The sequence below is a fragment of the Phalacrocorax carbo genome, chromosome 1, assembly GCF_963921805.1.
Source record: "Phalacrocorax carbo chromosome 1, bPhaCar2.1, whole genome shotgun sequence".
Lineage (NCBI taxonomy): Eukaryota > Metazoa > Chordata > Aves > Suliformes > Phalacrocoracidae > Phalacrocorax > Phalacrocorax carbo.
In genome coordinates this window covers 44,668,000-44,681,904 of record NC_087513.1, presented here as the reverse complement: position 1 = coordinate 44,681,904, position 13,905 = coordinate 44,668,000, and the positions used below count along the sequence as shown (strand labels likewise).

At 38.4% G+C, this 13,905-nt stretch overlaps 1 protein-coding gene across 3 annotated transcripts in view; it reads right to left on the bottom strand.

Annotated features, from left to right (window-relative positions):
- PTPRQ (protein tyrosine phosphatase receptor type Q) overlaps positions 1-13,905 on the bottom strand; it is a 145,119-nt gene that overhangs the window by 42,871 nt on the left and 88,343 nt on the right. For all 3 annotated transcript variants that reach the window (XM_064450170.1, XM_064450180.1, XM_064450185.1), the window contains exons 43-44: positions 8,340-8,672; positions 1,989-2,110 (exon numbers count right to left, since the gene is read on the bottom strand). In XM_064450170.1, coding sequence (XP_064306240.1) covers positions 1,989-2,110; positions 8,340-8,672 — 455 coding nt within the window. The remainder of the gene's footprint in view (positions 1-1,988; positions 2,111-8,339; positions 8,673-13,905) is intronic.

Below are 13,905 nucleotides of genomic sequence, written 5' to 3'. Positions count from 1 at the left end.
AAATTATTCTGTTCTGTGAACCTATTTTTATAAATCTTTAAAGATACTCAGTTGAGAACTAAAATGAGTAAAGTTATACATGTAGGAAGTTTGTGGAATTTGGAGCCTTCATAAAAAATTTCCCACTGGGGCAATAAAATATATACTCAAATTTTCACTGAAAAAGATTGTGACAGCTTTATTGGCCTTTAAGAAGGAATAGATTTGTCTACTAAGATGATTATCTACAGAACTGACCCCTGTAGTTTCTGATCATCAGACACAGAACACCTGATTACAAGTAATCCCCAAACATAAAGCTAGATATCTGAAATATATCTGAAAAAACCCACTTTGTAAAAACAAAGCCAAACCCCTCCAAACTGAACATTTAAAACAGGTTTTTAAGTTCCTTCTGAATGCTGGCAGGCTCATATGAAACATTCCATAGTTCATCTTACTTCAGGAATTTTACCATAACTTATATTGATAAGGTATTTATAGCATTTTCATAGTGTAGAATCAGATGACACCCTGTTTATAATTTAGGGACTATCAGACAAAGAAGAAATTGTTTAAATACAAATTGATTAAATATTACGCAAAAAAATTAAACAAACCTTTGAAAATCGAATTTGGAAGTTTGATCACAAGAATGAAAATAATTTTTTTTTAATGTTGATGCACGATAACTTTATTTAGTCAAAAGTGACAGGAACTTTTCACAAGGAAAAAGTCTTCTCTAACTTTAGTTACGTAGTTTCTAGCGACCTGCCCAATGGGCCAAGGAACCATTCCTTCCCTGTTAATATTCCCCTTGTCATTGTACATCCCTCATCCTGTCATACTACTGCTGTGGTAAGCGTGTTCAGAACGGAACAGATTGCACTCTGCATATTGTACAATGACGTTAGGGGAAGAGAAAATCGCAGGACTACACATTAGTCTCGTAACTTGACTGAGGAGCTTAAAAATATTTGGGTTTTTTTTACTGATCTTCTTAGGAATTTTGACTGCACAAAAGTCTCAGCATTAATATTTTAGAATAGCTGTAATTCTTATGACCGATTGAGAAACATTGGAAATATAATAGCCTTAATGTCTTCCCAGAAAACTGAAAGAACTTTCTATTTAAAGTCATTAAGTAGTTTTGAGTAGTCTTTAATTTTTTTCCTATATGTAACAGGATTTTTGAAGCTGTAAACAGCAAGTTTTCCTGGGTAAAGTCTGGTAAACTGCTTCCCATTTTCACTGATAACCCTGCCTGTAGAACAGGGAACCTACATCCTACTTAAAACTTCTTACGTGCTTGAACTTAGAAAGTTTCATTTCTTGCCACAGGGCAGGAAATGAGGTTTATTAATGGTTGTTTTAAGGAGTATTATAAGGGTAGTAGAGGATGAAAGGAGAAAGGCCACGAGAGATTTTCTCTTATGTCAGTCTTTTTTTGCTTATAAAGATCAAGGAGAAAGACGTGTTATTGCTGTGCTACCAAAATACAGCTAATCTGATGGACAGAGCACCAAATGGAAAGTGGGAAATTTAGTTTCACTTTAAAGTTTGCCCTCTGATGCGCTGTGTAACTTTGCACAAGGCACTTCCTTCTGCTAGGCTCTCCACTCTGGTTTGTAAAATCATGACAATGAACTTTTCCTTCCTTTGAAGAAAAAAAAAGTCATTTTTACTGCTAAGCATCATCATTGTTAGAAGGAGGTACACCTCCGCAAAGCTCAGCTACTGTTCTGTATACATTTATAGCTACACATGTTTTTCTCCAAGACCTCTTATTAGTGCACATTTTTAATATCATGTAATTATTTTATCTCCCATTAAGAAATTTATAAATGTACAATTAATGCTTATGTGGAGTTTATGTGGAAATAGGCATAGTCATATTGGCTTTCAATCCAGTTTATGTCTGTCCTGTAATTTATGACACAACATCTGCTGTGTTATTTGTATCACCAAGCATCTGTATAACTACCAACAATAGAACAAAGTTGCCTTACTGAGGTAATGTCTACGAGGTAGCATGTTGGTCCAGTAATGATAACAGGTTCACTCCAGCTGATATTAATACTGTGAGGAGATGTAGCTAAAACAGTCACGTTTTCTGGAGGACCGTCTGGAGCTGTAGAAAAAAATATATATGTGAATCACGGCCAGAGAAGTTCACAACATATAACCCATCAATTTTAGTGGCCAGTAGATATTATTTTTCAATTTGAAAAAAAATTTTTTCACATATTTACCATTACACACTGCTTAAATAATAACGGGGTTTTTTCCTCAAATATAAAGCATACAGTGATTTAGAAACACATCTTTCACTGCAATTACTACATCTTTTCCAGAGTATGAACTGCCTACAACTTCATCTTAAATTGAAACTATAGGGGTTTTAAATACAAGTTATTTATATGTATTTTACATGACACAAGCAAAACATATACTACTTAGACAAATACACAAGCAAAATATATTCATTTGTCAAATTAATCATTCAAAGAACAACAAATTGTGAAAACACAAGGTCTTCTGTGTGCTAGAAAAAATTTCCAGCAACATTGAAAAGTACTAGTACAAATAATGTTATACAGAAAAAAAATATTTTCCAGGTTTCATTTCAAGTTATTCTTAACATGTAGATAAACTCTGGAAAACACACACAAAAACGTGATAGGAATTGTAAGCGGGCAAGAATTTTCACATTACGAAATGTGATTTTCCTAAAATTTCCTTTTGTCAAGATGATAGGTGTATTAACCTAGTTATTTCAAATTCATGAATAAGAAATTAATGAAATCACAAAAACAACACAGCAGTTCTCAGTAAGTGGTATTACTTTTTCATAACATCTGTGGTAAACTTCAGGAAAATAAATTTAGAATAGAAGTGACAACAGAGTTGTAGATAATGCCAGAACTTGGCTCCATAATGCCTTTTTTTGGGGGGGTCGACTACAAGAAAAGACAACTGTGACACATATCAATGAGCAGCCCATTACAGAAGCAACAACAGATTTATACATTTTTTACAGAACTTGGCTTCATGATGCCTTTTTTTTTTAATCTACCACAAAAATGCAACTATGATTAACACATATCAGTGAACAGGCTGTTATAAAAAATTATAAACGCAATAATATCTACCCATATCAGATGATGTAGTCCCTTTTCTCAAACATGATTAATGCATAAATATGTATTTTTCACCATTAATCATTAGGGAAGAGGGCCTAATGAGGAAAATTGGAGTGTATACAAGACTACTTCGTTAGGCAGAAAAGAGGTTAGGAAAAGGAAAAATAGCGTGGAAGGAGGTATGTAGCTATTGAAATTATGTGTGAACCATTAATGAGGAGAAATCACAAAATTCTGCACTGTGAAGGTGAAAATTTTGCACCATGGCTGCAGAACAAACAGCAAGATTTGGGAGCTGATAAGGTGCAATGAAGAGTTTAGGGTGTTGGATATAGGAGGCAGATTGCTGTGCTGGGATTAGCAGCAATATACTAGACTTTGTAGGCAATATCAAATTCAGCCATTGGAAGCAGTCCCCCAAAATACTGAACAGCATGGAACAACTGAATGAAGAGTGTAACTGAATGAACTATGAAAGCACATGAGGGGTGGTGAAAGAGGAGACTCTGCTCAGAGGGGCTGGCTGTTGAGTGGGGTGCTGGAACAGATACAATAAAAAACAAGGGCAAACATGTTCCCTAAAAATTAGAATTATGTAAACAAAGCTTATTTTGCAGGTAATGTGTGTCAGACTTGTTGCTCAGTGTCTTTTAGCGTGAACAATGCTTTCAGTAACTATGGTAGTGGTATTACAATTATCACCAGCTGAAATTTCTTAAAACGTATGAAATGGTACATAGAGTTTTTCAAGCCTTAGTCTGCAAACCAATCAAGCTGCCAAAGACAAAATTTTCCAATACTATTTTACAGCATTAATGGAACATTTAATCTCTCTATGTTCCTTTTCAGGAGCCAATATGGGTTTATGGATTAGACAATGACGGTGTGAAATAATTTTAAAGCATAATTTAATCTACAAATTATCCAACCTGAAGTTAGTTATACAGATAATTTCCATATGCAGTTTATGTCTGGCACATTTTGAGATCTTTGCAAGAGAATTCTAATTGAGTATGCTGTATTTAAGATACTTATCTAAAATAAATCTAAGTTTTAATACCTGGTTTATTTTCACCATGAAAAGTAGAACATCAGACATTAACTGAATGATACTGAAATTTAGGAATATTTTCTGAAATAACCTGCATAATCAGAAAATGAAACGTGTCTAACATGTCTCATGTCTTGCAAAAACTGTCTTTTTAAAAACTGTGTTTGCTTCAGTGGGTAACTGCCACGTTCTGATTTAGGTTTGTTTGTGAAATGAATCTAGTCAATACGAGGCCATGATATCACTATACCCTTTCTCTTATAAATCACAGCAATTTACTCAGTAGAAATGACCTAGTCTTATTCTTTCATTCCCCCATAATCCAATCACTTCCTCTCGTAAGCACTTTTCTCCTGGTTTTCACAATAATGCATTTTCTGTAACTAATAACCATCATTTCCTGATTATCATGCTTCTATCCTTGCACAGGAATGTGGGTCTTATGGAGGTCAGGGTCATCTTTCCCATCCATCTGTGTCCTGATGCTAAGGCAGCAGTTAAGTGTGTTAGCTTGAAGATAAGTCTGGATAGCCCATCATTTAGCATAATCCTCCAAAATAAGACTGAATACTCCAGTCTTCTAACAGAAATTCATGCTTGCCAGTTTGGTTAAAACCAGCCTTTTTTTTTCTTAACAAAAATTAAGTGTGAGATTCAGTTTTTTCGTTTGTAATCACCTAGGTTATTTTACCTATATTTAATCATTTATACCGTATATTAGGCCACATTTACTTTCCAAAATTTAGCTCTGAGAGAATGAAAGGAACAAAGAAAAACAAGATCCCTCAGGAAGAACCTACCAGAAGAAAGGGCATACAACAACAGACACAATATTAATGCTTTTCCCCATACAGAAACCTTTAAGTGTACCGAGCAACTGGGTATCAGCAGGGATTGGGAAAGAAGGTGCTGAAAAGAGAAGCATAACCCTCTGCCCCATGCGTCTATGTCCTAGCTTTCACGGGACATTCGAACATCTGGGATCGTCCTTTGTAGCTCTGTACACCCTGGCATTAGGAGACTTGGCAGTTTACCAAAAAGCATTGCATTGTGTAACTGTATGAGATCCAAAATGAGGTCAGTCATCTCACTGCCATTCTTTTTCCTCCTAACACTGTGCCTCCAAAGTCATTTTTCTCTTAGAAAGTACAAGTTTGGCCAATCTTATTCTTATAAATGTAAAACTGAAACTCAAGGTATGTGCAGGTGTGTGGAAGCAAAGTTTCCCTAGCTATGGAAAACATTTCTCGCCCTTTCCCTTACTGTGACACAACACTGTGATCTTCTGTACTGGTAACTATATAAATCTAGGTTATGTTGAAAATATTTCATCTTGCAGAGTAGATTTGGCTCTTGGGTAATCCATCAGCCAAGTAATAACAGTGCCATCAAACTACTTTATGAGACAGTAGGACAATTCCTGTGAGGATAATCTGCGAGACAGAAGGCTGAATAGTTTATCTGTGTGATGCAAGAACTGGACTGCACTGAACAACCTATAACATCTTCTGCACTGAACATCCGTTAACATGGAGTAACATTAAAACCACTCTCAGTACAGAACACAGCCATTATATTTTGTCTGAAACTTCTCAATGAGTTAAAGAATCTTTAAAAGAATTCTTGTAGCCTTAAATTTACCTTCATAATGAACAATTGAAATCAATAGCTAAGATCTTCACCACAGTCACTGGATATTCAGAATTATGAGGTATTTCTGCTTTAGAACAACAGTCAAATCCTCAGCAACTGTAAAAAATACTTAGGGTTTCTGTTATGTAATTTTTGCTGTTGTTCACTTTATATTCTGGGAAGTGAGTCTAACAGTCTTCAGCTTAAATGCAGTAATGTCCCAAATATGAGTATAATAACTACAGTATTTTCTTCAGGCTTGAGAGAAACAAAAATTTCTGAGAACCCTGTTATTTCTGAAGAAAAATAGTTTGACTATTATTTCACAGCCAAGGTAATTTTCCTTTTGGCAGAAGCCATGTCTTACAGAGGCATTTCTTGAAACTCAGAAACAGTGGCTAACTTCTGCCCTCAAATCTGCAAACACAACTCCCATTGATTTTATGGGCTAAGTACTCAGGCTATTTTACATAGCAGCTAAGCACCCTTAAGCCCTAACAGACCATGTATATTGGCTGTGTACCAGCAGGCTGAGCCAGAGGATGCTTGGCCCAGTCCACGAAGGAGAGGGGGATCGACACCTGTTCTCTGGACACACTCTGCAAGGCTGCCCAGAGTGCTGGCTCAGTCTTTTATGCATCCTGACTTTCTCTTCCCCGCTACAGGCAGTGCTCTTTGCAACAGAAAGAGGGGAAGTGTGGTTTTTCAGTCTGTTTAACACTATTTCTAAAGCCTAGTCTTTGGAAAGTATAAGGTCAGGTAGCAAGAGACCTGCCCTTGCCAAAGATCAGACACTCCTCAGGGAGGCTCTTAGCGCTGCTGAAGCATGCTGGAGCTGCCAGCTGGCTACCCAGCTGTGACGTGTCACGTTCCTCCTTTTTTCCTCCTCAGCTGATTGCCATTAGCCCAGGAACAAGACCAGCACCCAGCTATGGTATCTGGAATAGTGCCCATCCTTCCATGACTCCACGGCGGTGTGTTTTATAGGCAGCCCATCTCTTGATGTGTCATTGATTTAGCTCACAGGAAATTTCTTGCTGCCACTTCCCTCACCACAGACAGGCCAGCAGCCCCAGGCACTTGGGTCGGAAGAAATGGCAGAACTTTTTAAACTTCTGCCCCATCACTATTTGTTAAACTAGCTAACAGAGCACATAGAGGACCTACTGCTGAGAATGACATTGTATTGGCACAGAAAGGGCTTGTGCAGTCCAATGAGATTTTTAAACCTTTAACTACCATCTCCTCAGTGGGACTGATAGGAAACTACTTCTCTCCTAAACTACATTATCACTGTCCAGAGAGAAAATCATAAAGAGTTTCCTAACTTCATGTGATTATTTGTGTTTTGCCTCTCTGCTTCTGTGCTTTATGTGAAAAATGGGCCATTGTGATGTTCACTACCACGGTGTCCAAATCTCTTTGCCCTTTGGGGCTTAGAATTTCTCTATTGCAGTTCTTCATCTGCAAACGAAGACCACAGTATTTCCTTACCTAGTAGAAAAGTTGTGAAGTATTTAAGTAGAGGTGGCTGTATTGCTGTACAGAGAATACACAGATACTGTGAGAAACATTATATAAAAGCCTCCTGATTCACATCACATGACTGTAAAAACATGAATGGAACACAGTAAGTATTTGGGCCATTGAATAGTCGTTGGTACACAGCTCTTTAAATCTTTGGTGTCTCTATTATCTTTGGAAGGGGACAGGAGTGAAGGAGCTGTGATTTAGTCAGGCCAGTCATGGTGGTTCTCAATTGTTCTACACAGGCCAGAGGCCGGATCTCAGATGTGCTCTGACCTAGGCTGGCTGCGGACTGGGAGAGAAGGTCATATGTCAACATGACAACTTACTAAATAATTTATGTTTCATTTCCCCTTCTCTCAAATATCTAGTGATAACTTATGCGTAACAACTAACTCTTCTCTTACTTGGAAACTGAAATCCTCAGCTGAGGCATGACGATCCTGTAGGTGTTACATGGCTACTCTGATCTGTAATCTCTTTAGGTGGATATGATATTGGAAAGAAATCTGAATTTGTCTCAAACTATTACTTAAATTCTATTGCCAGGAATGTACAGGAGATTTTCAGGGAAGTGTTACGACATTAAAGAACAGACGTTTAGCCAAAGAATAAAATAAAAGACTACTTTTAATTGACACATCCAACATGTGGAGATGGACTGAAAATGGCATATCAACCCAAAATAGCCAAAATTCACACTTGCCAATTCTAGATGTGGAATAGGGCTGAGGAACAAAATTGCTGTTGGGTAAGCAGTAAATATAGTAGAGCATCCAAAAGGCATTAAAACATGAAGTAGTGTCAAGTGTGCATACCTACCACATGATTTATATCACGACATTTCATACATGAAGAGTAAATCCTTTTTTACTACAGTAAATCCTTATTAACTTCACCAACACTGTAGGTCTATGAAGAAATAACTTCTAGCAAGTGTTCTTCCTTATTTAGGTGAACATCACATTGTTAAAGCATTATGACACATGGCAAACATCCTTACTTACAGCCAGGAAGTGTTTGCGTAGAAATCCAAGGTGAAGAACTGCCATAACCAACATTCGTACTGGCAGCAACTGCAAATCTGTACCATCTGTATTTTTTCAGTCCATACACTGTCTCTTCTATCTGGTCATCCACCACGTTTTCATATAAATATTGATGCATCTCATATTCAATACATTCCTTAGTTTCCCAGTCACTGCAGTGGATGGACTGTAGCTGTGTGGTAATCTTGTAGTTTTGAAAGTAGCCAAGGACAGATTTCGGTGATCTCCAATTCAAGGTCACACTTGTTGATTGCACATTGGAAAAAACAATATCCCTGGGAGCACTAGGAACTACAAATTAGAACATTTATAAGATATCTTCATTTGACTGAAAAGTGATTGCAACTATAACCCCGTTATCCAATGTTGAAAGAAATATTTTTATAAGCATATCTAAAGACCAAGATTCAATTTTATATGGTTAATAAGGACTAATTCCATTGGGGTAAATCACACCATACATATATAGGTGGAATACATTTACTATAGCTTTTGAAATGAAGAAAAATACTTCTGGGTGTGGCATGCAGGGGCAGCTTTGAGAGGTGTGACATTGCTGTCGCTACATTTGGGGCTATGTCTCAACTGGGGGAGGGAATATCAAGCAAAGTTATTTTTGGCCTACCCATAGCATCTTTTACTGCTGTTGCTAACTGGGATTCCTCACCTCTCACTCAGAAATACTCACTTGTCTGCCTCTCTTGGTAACATATGAAATCCTTAAGCAACACCTCAAGGTTTCATAAGTGTCCTGTTTCACCTTTGAAGGGAAAGTATCAATACATGCAACATGTTTGTCTGTCTTTATATAAGTGCTTTACAAGCTGTTCAGTAAACAGCAAATTAAAAGAATTCCAACAGGAAGAGCTAAATAGTATGGCAATACGAAGCAAAAAAAGAAACTTCCAACTAACTTTGCTTCTATGTATTTATATACATACGTATACATGGGTATACACAGGTTCTATTCACGTGCATGGAGACAGAAGGAGTGCATGGATGTACATACATACACATATACATACGCGCACATATTTACCCACATCTATATTAAGCCAACAGTGTATTCCCAGCTCTCGCAGACTGGATGCAACATATGGTTTTGTGCTATATCACATAGTCATACAGTAAGCTAATATTATCTCTAAGACTCTGTAAGATAATACTAATACTCTCTGTGGCAAAAACTGTGCAGAGAAATCAGCTCAGAAATCATTTTGTGCACTTAGCTTTAAAGAGTGCTTTAGAGTCTTTGGGGGAAGAAGTATCGCTGGTAAAAGAAAAACACATGATACATCCTCAAGCTGAAACTGAAGAAGCCTCAAGGCTTACATAAAGAATAAAAGGATCCCAGACCAATGTTATTGGGGAAGAAAGAGAAAACCCTCCATTTTTATTCCCCTTCTGGGAATAATCTGATCTCTGCTTTCATCTGCAACAATTTGTTTATAAAAATCATCATAATATAATAAACAGAAGCCTCTCCACTAAATACGAAGCTGAAGCCTCTCCACTAAATACGAATATTAGCAGGAAATGTAAATTCTGAGACAAACCAAGATGTGATGATGAAAAGGTTGAGAAATTCAAATCCCTTCAAATGAGCCCAAAGCAGGTGGAGCCTGCAGGAGTGGGGTCAGCCACAGGAACCGTGGGTGCTTCCCCTGCCTTTCCGCTCAGCTCTCATGCACACGTACACAACATCGCAGCATGCAGTAGCCCCACATGCTCCCACCCTGCTACACGCTAAGCAGACACAGAACAAGAGCAAACTGTCTAAGGAAAAAATCTTCACAAGAGACAACTTTCACCATCATACTCCATACTATCAAAATTAAAGTTGTTTTGCTCTCTTGTTATCAGCATGAAGTACGGGAAGTAGTAAATAAAAACAGAACAGGCAGTAACCTTCTTGCTTGATCACAGTTTTGGAGATGTAATACTGTTTGTCCACTTTCAAAAAAATACACTCTGTATTTTCATAATAGGTCTATAAGCTGTATTTGCTACTTGTTTAAATTACAAGAAAGGGCTTAGTTTGACCATTAGTTAATGGAAAATAAAGGCAGAGAAATGTTCAATGGTTACTATAAAAAATCTGTATTTTTCCTTTAAAAAATCCTCTATTGTAATGTAAGCTATTAATATCTGTTAAGATACTGCAAAGAGTATGAATCTTACACACTCAGTTATGATGATGATAAAATGTGGGATAGAATGGATAAAACTATTTGAGTGAAATAAAAGTTTCCATCCAGTCTCGCTCTGACCTTGAATTAAAGTCTTTTTAAGGTCCAATACTACATATTCCAGGAATTAAAAAATTAATAGTCAGCAATTCCAAAGACATCAGAACAGATAAAAACTAAAAGAATTTAAGAAAATTCAATTCTCCTCATTCTTACTCAGTAGGGATTACTCTTTTTTAGATAAGGAATGTGACTTCACCTTCCCAGGCCACAACTCCAGGAACTCTTACTGAGATAGGAACAGCCAGAACTGGCAGGTTTGGAATATAAGTGTGAAAGTATGCAACATGGAGATGGAAACCACCGGCTCTAATGCCTCTTAGTCTACCATTACTAACTTCCATCTGCTGAAAACTGATTATTGGACTATACTCAATTTAAGTTAAAGACTGGATCAAATATTGAAATAGGGGCTTGGAATAAAGTAGAAGGTAAATGGCTGCTTGCTGAGTGCCAAGACGAAGGTGGAAATATATACCACCAATTGCTCAAATGTGCAACTGGTAAAGCCATGACTGGGACAACTTCAGCCTCTGCACCTAAAACAAGGCAGGTTAAAGAAGCTAATCACAGGCAGAAATAGCAGGGCCCATGTTCTAGCTGGCATGGTGGGCTCTGCTTCTCAGGGAGAGTACCCTGTTCCCCCAGTTTCAACATGGATGATGCCATCAAAGAGAATTGAGAGCTAGCAATGTTGCAGATGCAAAGATGGAAAAGACGCTTGGTAGTTTCACAGAACTAGAAATATCAGGAAAAATAACAGTGGCCCTGATTTGTGGGCCCTCACACAGAACAACCAAAGTCCAATAAAGCCAGCCTCCATGACCTCTCCTTGTATTTGATAGAAAGAGTCAAACTCCCAGAGAGCAGGGGACAGAAAAGAGTGCAAGAAAATGATGTTTCTCTTTCCGTCTGTCCCCTAGAGAAGTGTCCTTTTCCCCTGCTGACTACAGAGGGAACCCATGCAAATTATTCTCACACGGCTGAAGATAGTCTCTGTGATCATCCCAGTAATATTACATCAGAACCACCATTTCGAAAGGTAAGTTTGCAGGTATAAAGGTAACAGACAGATTAGACGAGTACTTCTTTCCTACACAAGCTTTTATTTCTATTTCATGTCATCATTTTTGCAGTTTACTAAGACCCATATATGCAAAATATTTATAACCTACAAAAGAAAGTGTCAGTTGGCAGATGGTGTAGGAAAATTTTCTCCTCCAGTGCCTAGACAGATCTTTAAAATGGAATCAGAGCCTTAAACATTAGTCAGTTAAAAATCTAGTCCGTTTTATCTCATTGCTTACTAATGATGAATCAACGAATCAAATATAAATGTAATCCCTCATTAGAACAAAGGAAAAGGTGTGATCTGAATGCAGAGCAAATGAGAGGTTTGCTCCAAGGGCCGCAGTGAGGAGCAGTGACACCCAGTGGCAGTGTCTCCTGCAGCTGATGATTGTGTTCAATGAGACAATTTCAAGACAACTATGCTATTGGGTTACAGATACAAAGAGGATTACAGTTACTCTAGCATGGAGAATCAGATTTCCATTCCTCAAGAATGACTAAAATTCCCCCAACTTTTTCTGTCCACAGATGGTACTGATTTGAACAAACCATTCCATGCTTCCTAGAGTAATCATGCAGCTTGTTTAAATTTTCTAAACATGACTCAACTATGATGAAGTGATCACTGTTCAAAATGCAGCTTTGTCAATTATTCTTTCAGATTAAATTGGAATTTATGTATCTGCTCTTATAAACTGCTGCTTTGGTATGTGCCTAACAGGAACTTTATTATTATTCCTGATTTCCAGAAAGGTGCACTTAAAGGCACGAAAAAGGCTGTGTTTGTGGTGGTGTAGGACACTAATTGTCTAGGACTGTGCTCTAACTAGCTAGTTGGCATTCTAGTGCTAATCCCATATTTAAATTTCCCAGGAATCATGGGTACGACCCCTTAAGTCTCACCATCACATATCTGGTGCAGCCTCACCTCAAGTACTGTGTGCAGTTTTGGGCACCACAGTATGTTAGGGATACAAAGCTACCAAAGAGTGTCCAGAGGAGGGCCACGAAGTTGGTGAAGGGTTCAGAGGAGAAACCATATGAGTGGCTAAAGTCACTTGGTTTGTTCAGCACAGAGGAGACTGAGGGGAGACCTCATCGTGGTCTACAGCTGCCTCACAAGGGGAGGAGGAGGTGCAGGCGCTGATCTCTTCTCTCTGGTGACCAACAACAGGACCCTAGGGAATGGCAGGAAGATGGGCCAGGGGAGGGTTAGGCTGGATATTAGGAAAAGGTTCTTCCCCCAGACGGTGGTGGAGCCCTGGAACAGGCTCCCCAGGGAGGCAGTCATGGTGCCAAACCTGGCGATATTCAAGAAGCACTTGGACAACGCCCTCAGAGATATGGTGTGAATTTTGGGGTTGTCCTGTGCGGGGACAGGAGTTGGACTTGATGATCCTTGTGGGTCCCTTCCAACTCAGGACATTCTATGATTCTACAATCTGACAGTCTTCCCCTATTGAATTATATTGCATTTGTGATACTTCAGCCAGCTCTGGGAGCAGGGAGTTTTTCAAAGTCTGAATTTTTTGGTGCAATATACTCTATCGTTTTCCATTTAATAGCTTTTAATTCAGCTTCTGAAAGCCAGCCAGGGAGCTGGCAGAGAGGCTGGCCATGAAATGCTGCTGAATTCATTTTCTGGACTGGAGGAGGAATGAGGTATTTTCAGGTTCATCCACCATTGTTCACATGATGGCCGAACTCCAACGAAAAGCGCCTGAAGCCAGATCCACATGGGATTTTAAGCTCCTAAAACCTATTTACGTGCCTGAACTCCCACTGAAGTTGACAGGAAGCTAGGCACCTAAATAGAAGTTTCTTTCACAGATCTTGGCTCTGGTTCTCTACGTTTGTCTGGCTGTAATGCTAATCAGCCCTTCCAAAGCTGGTGGGCTGCTCTGAGATTAAGTTTGTATTTGAGAATCTAAATGAAAGGAAATTCCTGGTAGAAAAAGCACCACGACTGTGCAAAGACTCAGATCAAGTTGAACTGGACCAGTGGAACAGGTTTAAATCAGCAGAAATACATGGTAGGAAAAAATCTTACTCACAATGCAAAGATAACCTAAGGGCAGCAAAGGACACACACACAAAAAATCTACTGAGAAAAGAGAAGTTACAGCTTTCTGTAAAGACTTCTGTGGAAAGCAATGACTACAGCTGCGCGGGCCAGGAACAGAAGACAGTAATATGATACGGCA